The sequence below is a fragment of the Sapajus apella genome, unplaced genomic scaffold (assembly GCF_009761245.1).
Source record: "Sapajus apella isolate SASKATOON/1434 unplaced genomic scaffold, GSC_monkey_1.0 scaffold58, whole genome shotgun sequence".
Lineage (NCBI taxonomy): Eukaryota > Metazoa > Chordata > Mammalia > Primates > Cebidae > Sapajus > Sapajus apella.
In genome coordinates, this window is record NW_022436998.1 from 6,862,567 (window position 1) to 6,875,130 (window position 12,564).

Consider the following 12,564-nt stretch of genomic DNA (forward strand, 5'->3'; position numbering starts at 1 on the left):
CTATTTTTCTTATAAAAGTGAGAGAGTAATATTAGAGATAATTAGTATTACAAATTAATATTTAACTTGTAGAAATTCAGAGTTTACTTTTGAAGCTAAATAGCTTTCCATACATTAGCTATCTGGTTAAAGACAATTTTATATCTGCTAATGTTATATAACGTTTCTAATTGTATGAAATTAATAATAACCAATATCTACTGAGTGCTCTCTTATAGTAGGCATTGCTCTAAATAGTTCACATATGTTATTTAAGTTCCAAAAAACTCCATAAATTTGGTATTATTATTATCTTCATTTTATCAATGAAAAAAACAAAGGCTTAGAGAGATTTAAGACCTGCTCAAGGTCACAGAGCCAACAGGTGACAGATCTAAAATGGACATTCAGGCAGCCTCATTGCAGAGCTCTTGCACCTGACTGCCACTTCTAACTTGCCTCCTGGTTATGACAGATCTTTATCTTACCTAGTTAGATGAGCTTCACCTGCTCGCAAGGACTCCTTATTGATGAGGAACTTCTGAACTTTTGCTTTTGACATCAGGCTGAAGAGTAAGAGATGGTTACAGTGACAGTTAGAAGCTAGAGAGATGAGAATCAAGAAGCTTGTGAAAAAGGAGGAAGCTTTAGACTGAGACACACACCCAAGGCGTGTCCCTGACACACCAAATGCCACAATGCACTTGAGGGTTGGGAAATAGTGGTCTGCATGATGCCAAATAACCAGTTTGACAGAATCCTTCATGTGTCCACTGAGTGTCTGTCATTGTTGGGAGGACTTAGCAACATTTTCAAACCAGTGTGTCAAACAGGGAAGTAGAACATACTCAAGATCTTAATGGACAATCAGAGATAATAGTATCTCCCTTCCCCATTTGATCCTTCATGAGGATCAAATGGAATAACATATATTAAAGAACTAGTGTCATACATGCAGTGTGTAGGGATATATGTGATTGTAACTCAGTTGAGAAGATGAGGCAACCCTGACTCCTGGATCCTGAAACCAGAAGGAGTTTGGAACTAGTAGTATGGCAGAAGAAACTAGCTTACATGCCAAAGGGATTTGTCTTGCTGTCAACTTTGGCACAGTAACCTCTGTTTAAGGCAGTGGTTAAAGGCAGGAATGGAGGCCTGAAGAGATAATGACAATTTAGCTCTAAGTGCCACATGAAATACCAGATAATAGGGGCACATGTGCCTGAGTTTTCTACTTCACTTTGTATGCCTATGGAGCTTAAGCAGTAACTGAATCTCTCATCTCCTAGCATGAAGAAGGGTGGGGAAAACTTAGCTGCTACCCAGAATAATATAGGAGATTCAGTTCTATTAGTTTGAATTTATCTTCAAATCTCTTCAAAAAATGATATTTTATGTTTTCCAAATCCTAAAATCTGTTCTTAGGAGTGAGAAATTTCAAGCCAATTAAACAAATGTGGAGTAAAAGGAAGTGCTCAGCTTGTTGGAACAAGGAAAAGTTATGCACCACTCCTTAATCCTTTAGCCTTGATGAAAGCCTCAGCATGTTTTGCCCTGATTGATAGTATGATGGCATAGGTATATGGATTTTCCTGGAATCACTCATGGTTTTTAACTTTAAAAACAATCTTTTCTAACAAAACCTTAATGGACTCTTTAGAAAGTTCTAGGAAGCAAAATGTTGTTATTAATAATATTGATTTGTTGCCTTAATATGGAAATAGCACAAATATAATTCAACTTCTCAGATCTTTACAGATTGTAGACTAGCTCAAATCTTAAAATAATTTCTAAATCATTGATTTATATTCCTTCCTCAACTTTGAATTATTTGAATAATCAGGAAAATTCTTGTAATTCTTTTGTTTGTACAGAAAGAGTCATGTCAAAAACATGAAACTGAAGTTTCTCATAATGCTCCATCACTCTTCCTATATAAGCTTGTTATTTTTAAGTAGTCAATATATTACTGAATATTATGTTTTTCTATATTATATATTCTGTAATATTCAATAATACATTCCATATTATATATTTTCTATATAACAGTATGTAGAAAATACATGTTATATTTCTATTATATATTTCAATACTCATACTGAAATTAATTTAAATGAAAAAATTGAAACTTGTTCCTTGGCCCTGTGGAATACAAAATGGTACCCCCTACTCTCTAGAAGCTCAAATTTTTCCTGTTTTTTTTTTTTTTTTTTTTTTTTTTAATAAAATTAGATTATAGTAGAGCTAGACAGGGTTAACCTTTCAGGAGTCTTGTGGTATTTTTGCAGTCTTGGTCCAAGAATCATATTATAGCCTAATCAAACTGCTTAATGATGGCTGCCCATTGAATTATGAAGACAGCAAAAAATACGTGGTTGAACATAGATCCTTGACTTTGGGATTGATCTGTAAAAATGATTACCATTTCCCTTCCGATGTTCTAATTCAAAACACATCTGCTATTACAGTGTGGTTATCTTTTTGTTTGTTGGATTGTTTCTTTCTCCCCAAAGGCTGCTTTTTGAAATTTTCTCTTGAAAATAACTAAAAGTTAAAAAGGTTAGGCTATAACCAGCAAAATAGAAACTAATGAGAATTTTGAAAAATAAATAATTTGAACTTCACACTTTTGAGACAAATTTCACCCTACAGTAAAAGACTGTGGATGAACAAGAACCTGGATTTTGTCTCTTGCTCACTAGATAATTTAGTTTGCATTCTAAAATTCAAACAGTATTTAACAGAACCATAAGTGTGCATAAGCGTATATGTTTATGTATGTAAAATGATTAATTAGTACTCTTTGGCTTAAGAGAAAATACTTTAATTATGTTTTAAAATTTTACCTCTTTACCCATAAAGCAAAGTTGGCAATATTCATAATTTCTATAAGAAACAGTATTGTTTTTGAAATTATGTGTTAGAGTAGAACATCCTTCCTTTAGTGTCAGTGAAAATGAATCTCTATTTCAGTGCCATCTATACTACATCCATCTTCAAAAACAGTAATAGCTATAATGGAGAGAAGAGAGAAATGACAAAAGGTCTATCAAACATAATTAACTAAAATATTAAAGATTTTTGAAGAGGCCATATAAGTTTATTGAACACACATCCATCCCAACTCAAAATGTTTAAAGGAAAAATCACTTACATTTAAAGAGAAATTGTTACCAAGAGTGCTGGCAGCTGTCCTTGATAACATCCATGTTCTGGAGTGGCAGGATCAGGACTGTCCATGTTTGTGACAAAGGTCAAATCTCTGTGAGAATGAAGGGAAGGGCCATACCATTGAATATGAGGAAAATTATATCATTTTCCTCCTCCAGAGAAGTTTACTTGCCTCACTTCCTGCTTAATATATAGCATATATGTATGGTATTCTCTACAGCTCATTTTGTATTTGAATTTCTGTAGGAGGCATATTCAAATGCAGATTCTTTTTTTTTTTTTTTTTAAAAGACAGGACACTTAGCTAGACATTCGAGCTGGATCTAGTTTTAGATTGTCCCATCCAATCTGCATGAGTAAATAAATGGTGATTGGAATGTGCAAAGAGATAACGTTGGTTGTTTTGATATATGCTCCTGTTTTTCTCCTGAGTTAATATTCTATTTTGAGTTACTGATAAATCACCTTCAAATCTTGCCAGCACCCTGAAAATAGATAAATGGTTTTTAGTGTTAGAGTTTCTTGATTTCATTCCTCCTCTAATCACCATCACCATCAAAAATTTTTTCTGAGTGAGTGAATGAGTGATTGAATGGATGATTCTAGAAGTCCAGAGAATGCAGCTTAGTTACTGAAAAATACTAATAATGTTATTATAAATAATAATAGTGACATTATTTATTTTAGTACTTAGTATGTGTCAGGTATTTTACTTTGATATGCTACCAACTTGGCTATAAATTCCAGTAACTCTCTTTGCTGTTAGGTGTGTTTCAAAGGAAATTTTTCTTGATATTACTTACTAAATTTACTAGAAAACAGGAAATTCACAGGAAAACTTCAGTCTTGTCCTGTTTTTTAAATAAATTGGAAGAGATACATTGTTATTTACAGATTGCTTAGCACATGAATACAATTTAAAAATTGCTACTTGATAGCAGTTTTTCTATTTTTCAGCCTCCAAATTATCCTTAAACCTGATGACTGCTATAGCACAATCTGATATCTTTTACACAGCCTGTGTTTTCATTTTTTCATACATTAAAAAAAAATCTTATAAATACAGAGCTATTCCATTTTCTACAAATAACCAGAATTTTTAGAAGATAGTTATCTTACTCTTTTCATTATCTCAGCATGGTCCATTAGAAATATAATGTGAACTACATATGTAATTTAAATTTTCTAATGGCCTCATTTTTAGAAAGCATAAAAGGTGAAGTAAAAATTTAAAATACATTTTATTTAAACCAATATGTTCAAAATATTATTTCTACATATAATCAATATTATTATTAATGAGACATTTTCTGATATGGTTTGGCTCTGTGTCTCCACCCAAATCTCATCTCAAGGGAGAGACCTGTGTGAGGTGATTGGATCGTGGGGGTGGTGTCCCTCATGCTGTTCTCATAATATTGAGTGGGATCTAATGAGATCTAATGGTTTTATAAGTGTCTGGCATTTCCCCTGCTTGCACTTCTCTCTTGCCTGTCACCATGTAAGACATATTTACCTCCCCTTCTGCCATGATTGTAAGTTTCCTTAGGCCTTTCCAGCCTTGCAGAACTGTAAGTCAATTAAGCCCCTTTCCTTTATAAATTACCCAGTTTCAGGAAGTTCTTTATTCTCCACTTCATAGCCATTATCGTCATTTAAAATCACATATCTGATCTTATATTTTAAGTAGTCTTGAGAATAAGACTTCAACGATTTTGTTTTCAAAATCCTGTGAGTGGCTAGGAGGGCCTAAAACCAGACTCTGCCTATCCGTTTGCCTTACCCCATTCTCTCTTTGGCTCCTTGGGCTTTTTAAATTTTCTTCATTTAGCCCAGCTCTTCACCACCTGAGCTAGTCCTCTACCTGTAATATCTGGCAGATGTCACAAATCTCAGCCAAAATTTCATGTCTTCAGAGAAGACTTCTCTGTCCACCTTGTTGAGGATGTAATTCTTTTTGATGGATTCATCACAATTATTAAATTACAATTAAAATGTAAGTATGTAAATTAGTATAGGTTGACCATTCCTTAGCCAAAAATCCCAAATCTAAAATCCTCCAAAATCCAACATTTTTTTAGCACTGACATGACACAAGTGAAAAATTCTATATCTGACCTCATATAATAGGTTACATTTAAAACACAGTCAAAACCTTTTTCATGCACAAAATTATTTAAAATACCATACAAAATTACTTTAAGCCTATGTGTATAAAGTGTATATGAAATGCAGTAAATTTTATGTTTAGATTTGGATTCTATCCCTAACATATCTTATTATGACATGCAAATATTCCAAAATCCAAAATATGTCTGGTCCTGAGCATTTTGGATATAGAATACTCAAACTATAGCTGTATAGTATCTGACATTTTCATTGCTCTGAGCTCCACTTGGGCAGGAGCAGTGGTTTCCTTATTATTCTTCTTGTTTTAAATGGCTAGTTAATTTATAATACATACTTAAAACATTAAATCATAAAGTTAAGAGCTTGGTTACCTAAAGTCAAGGTTTCAGAGTTCAGAGAACTAATATTTTAAAGCAAGTTGCCCAGTATCTCTAAATTTCAGTTTTTTAATCTGTAAAGAAAAGATAAAGCTATCATGTTATAAGGCTATCATGAAGATTAAATGATACAATCCATGTAAAATGCTTACACTATCATTTCTTTATGAAAAAGGCTCAGTGAACTTGAATGATCATGGAGGTGACAATTTTTGTCAAACCATATGCTTCTCTGTTTTTTTTTCCATGTAATACACCAAGCAACAGCTTCATACTAGAATTTCCCATGTATTTTATTACAGGAAAAGAAAACACTAGTCAGGCCAAATTGTAATTTTTGATATAAATTATAAACGTGTTTTGTTTTGTGTTCTGCAGCTCCTTGTACATTTCAATCACATGAATCAGCATGTGTAAGTGCAGTCATTTCTGGGACAGTGACAAGATCAGTGTCAGGATATGCCAGTCTGATAAGCCACAGTCACCAAAGAGGTGTCTACCTGTGAAGCCTTTTGGTGCCCTGCCAGCTAGCCTTCCCCTGCTAAGACTCAGATTTCCTTTACTACCCACCCCCTCATGCCTACAGCCCCTTTATTTGTGCCAGGAAATTCTTGATAAATGAGTCTTAGCCACATTTGTATTAATTACATGTTTTAGAATACCCCAATTTCTATAGGGCCAAATCAAGTGCTTCATAACACTTGACACTCCCAGTTACCAAACATGTATTCATTGATCATTGACTGTCTGCCTGGGTGGTTGTTTTTCAACCCTATATATGGAAATAAAAACAAATTCAGCAATCAGCAATGCAAAATTCAATGCCTGGCATCCAATATAAAATTATTAAGCATGCAATAAGGCAGGACCCATAACTAGGAGAAAAATTAACCTATAGAACAAATTCCCAAATTATAGAGGTGACTGAATTAACAGAAAATATGTTAAAATATATATTAAAATGATTACTCAAGAATTTAGATCAAACTTTTAACCAGAGACAGAATAATTATCATTATCAATTTTATATATAATTTTATATTATGACAGATAACATGTTATATAATATTACTTATTTATTATACATTGTTATACAATTCTTTAATACATTGCCATTATATTGTACTATATTATATATAATAAAATTATAAATTATATAATATAGTATGTTATATAATTAATGTAATCAAATATTTAATTAATATAATTGTTACATGATAATAACAAATGGTAGTGGTAATATACAACTGCTGATAACAAAGTACCACAAACTTAGCAGTTTAAAACAATACACATTTATTATCTCACTGTTTCTGTGGGTCAGTAGTCCAGGCATAGCATAACTGGGTCTTACTATCACGGTGTTGGCCAGGATGCTCTCTCAGTGCGAGGTTACTAGGGAAGAATGGGCTTCCAAGTTTATTCAGGTTTGGGCAGAATTCATTTTCTTGTGGTTATGTGACTGAAGGCCTTGGTGTTTTGCTGTTTTATCAGCTGGAGGCCACCCTCAGATCCTAAAAGCTGTGGTCAGTTCCTTGTAAGGTCACTTTTCTCAACACATCTGTTTATTCCATCAAGCTAACAAAAAGAATATTTTGCTCCAATGTAATAAGATGACTGACTGACTGACTGATTATTTATTTATGTATGTATTTATTTATTTATTGAGACAGAGTCTTGCTCTGCTGCCTAGGCTGGAGTGCAGTGGTGTGATCTCGGCTTGCTGCAACCTCCACCTCCCGGCTTAAGCGATTCTTCTGCCTCAGCCTTACAAGACACTGGGATTACAGACATGTGCCACCACACCCAGCTAATTGTGGTATTTTTAGAAGAGACAGGATTTCACCAAGACTGGTCTGGAAGACCTGACCTCAAATACTTCTCCAGTCTCGGCCTCCCAAAGTGCTGAGATTACAGGTGTGAGCCACCAAGCCCGGTGGACTTCATGTATAATGTAATCGGGGATTGACCTCTTATCACCTTTGCCATATGATGCAACCTAATCAAGGGTGTGACATCTTACACCTTTGCCAGTTCTGTTGGCTTGAACGAAGTCTCATATCCCACTGACATTGAAGGGGAGGAGATTATACGAAGGCATAGATAACAGAAGATGAAAATCACTGGGGGTCACTCTAGGGTCTGTTCATCTCATTATTTTTATGAAAATTCACTTGGTTGGAGAAAGGAAAGTGCATTTAATTTTGTTAATATTCCTCCATCAATCTAATTAGGTCTCGGTAAATTTCCTGAGGTGCATCCTGTCCAAGATAAAAATCCACGTGATTGTAGTGTGGAATCAGCTTGTAATAAATAAGGTTGGAAATTTGAGGAAGTAAATTTTCGACATCCTTGGGATCAGCCACAATGTCCCGTCCACCATTCCATATTGCTGTTGGAACTTCCATCTTAGTAATGTTGTATAGAGGAGGCGTAAGCTAAATACAATGAACAAGATAGAAAAAAGTTTTTACAGAAAATTACATGATAAAAGTAACATTAACTGTCAGCTGTTGAGCAAATTCTTTACATGCTACAAATGTACAATTAGTTTACACTTAATGATATATAAACATTAAAATGTTAAAAATACTTGACCACTTTTGTGTACTAATATGAATTGTGAATCAAAAAAACTATTATATTTCTGACTTGCACATTTGGGAAAATAAGAGAAGATTCTAGAGGAAGAGAGTTCTTTTTCCCATACGGGATCATCTTTCTAGTTAGCATTTGATCTCAGAATGTTACCTTTTCAAACTAAATGTTGGATAGGATAAACATCCCTTCTCATAGGCACAAACTTGGGCTCAGTGGCATTATTAATATTTGGGAATCAACAGACTCTTCAGGGAGAACTGAGACCAATGCATGAAAGACATTTGAAGCATGATGTTAAAAAGGAGTCAGTCTGAGCCTGGTGCGGTGGCTCACGCCTGTAATCCCAGCACTTTGGGAGGCCAAGGCAGGTAAATCACAAGGTCAGGAGATCAAGACTATCCTGGCTAACACAGGATGAAACCCCGTCTCCACTAAAAATACAAAAAAAGCCAGGCGTGGTGGCACGTGCCTGTAGTACCAACTACTCAGGAGGCTGAGGCCAGAGAATCACTTGAACCTGGGAGGTGGAGGTTGCAGTGAGCTAAGATCGTGCCACTGCATTCCAGCCTGGGTGACAGAGTGAGACTAGGTCTAAGAAGGAAAGAAAGAAAGAAAGAGAGAAAAGAAAAGGAGTCAGTCTGTTACATTAGAGTGGCTATAGTATTCTATAAACTCCCAGCAAATTTTCCCTTATTACTTCTTTCTTGTGTTGATCCAACACAGCCCCTAATCTAGATCCCAGGTCTGGCCAGTTAGTCCTCCATTCTTCTGGCCACAATGATTGTGTGAGAGATGGGCATGTGACTAAAACTGGGCCAGAGTTCTTTCTAGAACGTTTTGCCATAGCCATTCAGAATATGGTATCTTTTGGTGGGGGTGAGGTGAGGGGGGCATTGGAAGAACTATATGAAGTAAGTCCATCTAGTCACTACTGTTTCCTCACAAGAGAAAACAGTATTCTGAAATAGTGTGTGTGTGGTACTCCCCCACCTGACTCCTGCCATATACATCTACCTATAGCAGTTGGGGAGAAAAGTCAGATTTTTCAGAATAATTAGAGTTATACATTTTCACTATTATAGTTGTTATACTAGTTATTATGGTGGCATTAAAAATTCCCACATTAAAAATTTTTTGGCTGGGCATGGTGGCTCATGCCTGTAATTCCAGCACTTTGGGAGGCTAAAGCATGAGAATCATTTGAACCCAGGAGTTCAAGATCAGCCTCTGCAACATAGTGAGACCCTGACTTTATTTTTAAAGGTAAAAGAGAAAAGAGAGAAGCCAGGTGCTGTGGCTCATGCCTATAATCCCAGCACTTTGGGAGGCCAAGGCAGGTGGATCATGAGATCAGAAGTTCAAAACCAGCCTGGCCAACATGGTGAAACCCCGTCTCTACTTAAAAATATAAAACTTAGCTGGGCGTTGTGGTGTGTGCCTGTAGTCCCAGCTACTTGGAAGGCTAAGGCAGGAGAACTGCTTGAACCTGGGAGGCTGAGGTTGCAGTGAGCAGAGATCGTGCCACTGCACTCTAGCCTGGGCAACAGAGCAAGAAGACCGTATAAAAAAAAAAAAAAAAAAAAAATTCCAAATTTCTACATTCTAGATTTGAAAAACCTAAGTATCACTGATGACTACTTTTTCAATTTAAGCTTTGTCTATTGGAAAAAGACAAAATCATTAATGAACTTCCTCACATACTTGGGAATAAAATAATAACAAGAATATACATTTCCCTTTAATATAAAATTTTTCTCTAAAAGTTTTCATAGATCTGGTGACACACCAGATCAAAAGTAGTACTATTTGCTAGGGAATGGTGTGCCAGACACACTATCCCTGGCAGATAATACTATTTCCTAAAGATGATAATTTTTACTTATGTATCTTTAATAATCCATATAATGGTATTTTTTAAAGTGGCTAGTGAATGACATCCCAAAGAACTATTAGAACAATCTTAGTTATTAAACATAGATAAGAAGTCAGAGAATATGTTTTAAAAGCAAACATTGCATGTTTTTGTTTGTTTGTTTCTTTGTTTGTTTTGAGAAGGAATAAGTACAGTGGGAGAAGACTAGACTTTAGATCCAGGAATCCTGAGTCATATTCTGGTTGATTTTTTCCCCTTCCAACTTTTATTTTAGATTCAGGGGTACATGTGCAGATTTATTATATAAATAAATTGTGCATCATTGGGGTTTGGCATACAAATGATTTTGTCATCCAGGTAATGAGCACAGTACCTGACAGGTAGTTTTTCAATCCTCACTCTCCTCCCACTCTCCACCCTCAAGTAGGCCCTAGTGTCTATTGTTCCCCTCTTTGTGTCCATGTAAACTTAATGTGTAGCTCCCACATATAAGTGAAAGCATGTATATTTGGTTTTCTGTTTCTGTGTTAATTTACTTAGGATAATGGCCTCCACCTACATCCACATTGCTGCAAAGAACATTATTTCATTCTTTTTCATGGCTGCATAGTATCCCATGGTGTATAGGTACCACATTTTATTTATTCAGTCTACCTCTTATTGGCATCTAGATTCCATGTCTTTGCTATTGTGAATAGTGCCACAATGAATATATGGGTGCATGTGTCTTTTTGGTAGAACAATTTATATTCCTTTCAGTATATACCTAGTAATAGGATTCCTAAGTCAAATCATAGTTCTAAGTTCTTTGAGAAATTGCCACATTGCTTTTCATAATGGCTGAATTAATTTACATTCCCACGAGCAGTGTATGAGCATTCTCTTTCTCCGCAGCCTCACCAGCATCTGTTATTTTTTGACTGTTAAGTAATAGCCATTCTGATGGATGTAAGATGGTATCTCATCATGGTTTTGATTTTTGTCTCTCCAATGATTACTGATGTTGAACATTTTTTCATATTCTTACTGGATGCATGCATGTCTTCTTTTGAGAAGAGTTTGTATATGTTCTTTGCTCACTTTTTAATAGTGTTGTTTGGTTTTCTTTATTAGTTTGCTTAAGTTCCTTATAGATTCTGGATATTAGATCTTTGTCAAATGTATAATTTGAAAATATTTTCTCTTATTCTTAGGTTGTCTGCTTACTCTATTGATAGTTTCTTTTGCTGCGCAGAAGCTCTTTAATTAGGTTCCACTTGTCAATGTTTGTTGTCATTGTTGCAATTACTTTTGGCATCTTTATTATGAAATTTTTGCCAGGTCCTATGTCCAGAATGGTATTTCCTAGGTTTTCTTTTAGGGTTTTTACAGCTTTAGGTTTTAAATTTACATCTTTAATCCATGTTGAGTTGATTTTTATATATGGTGAAAAGAAGGGGTCCAGTTTCAATCTTCTGCATAATTCAACACCAATTATTGAATAGACAGTCCTTTCCCCATTGCTTGTTATTGTCAACTTTGTTGAAGATCAAATGATTGTAGGTGTTCAGCTTTATTTCTGGGTTCTCTAACCTATTCCATTAGTCTACATGTCTGTTTTGTACCAATACCATGCTGTTTTGGTTACTGTAGCCTTGTAGTATAGTTTGAAGTCAAATAATGCCTCCAGCTTTGCTCTTTTTGCTTAGAATTGCCTTGGCTATTCAGGCTTCTTTTGGGTTTCATATGAATTTTAAAATAGTTTTTCTACTTCTGTGTCGAATGTCATTTGTAGTTTGATAGGAATAGCATTGAATCTGTAAATTGATTTGGATGGTATGGCCATTTTAATGATATTGATTCTTCCTGCCCATGAACATGGAATGTTTTTCCATTTGTATCATCTCTGTTTTCTGCAAGCAGTGTTTTAAAGTTATCATTGTAGAAATCATTCATTTTCCTGATTAGCTGTATTCACATTTTATTCTTTTTTGTGGCTATTGTGATGAGGATTGAGTTCTTGATTTGGCTCTTGGCTTGGACATTGTTAGTGCGTAGAAATGCTACTGATTTTGGTACATTGATTTTGTATCCTAAAATGTTACTGAAGTTGTTTATCAGCTTAAGGAGCTTTTAGAATGAGACTATGGGCTTTTTAGATACAGAATGACACCATCCATTAAAAGAGAGAGTCTGACTTCCCCTCTTCCTATTTGGATGCCTTTTATTTCTTTCTCTTGCCTGATTGCTCTGGCCAGGACTTCCAGTACTATGTTCAATAGGAGTGGTGACAGTGGACATTCTTGTCTTGATTCAGTTCTCAAGGGGAATGCTTCAAGCTTTTGTTGCCCATTCAGTATTATGTCAGCTATGGGTTTGTCATAGATGGATCTTATTGTTATTATGATTTTCTTTTCTTTTTTTTTTTTTTTTTTTTTTTTTTTTTCTTTTTTT

At 35.0% G+C, this 12,564-nt stretch overlaps 1 protein-coding gene across 1 annotated transcript in view; it reads right to left on the minus strand.

The window, feature by feature from the left end:
• Positions 1-7,449: 7,449 nt before the first annotated feature.
• Positions 7,450-12,564, minus strand: part of LIPK (lipase family member K) — a 25,179-nt gene continuing 20,064 nt past the window's right edge. The window contains exon 8 of the mRNA XM_032245651.1: positions 7,450-8,095. Within this exon, the coding sequence (XP_032101542.1) occupies positions 7,865-8,095 (231 nt within the window). The 3' untranslated portion in view covers positions 7,450-7,864. The remainder of the gene's footprint in view (positions 8,096-12,564) is intronic.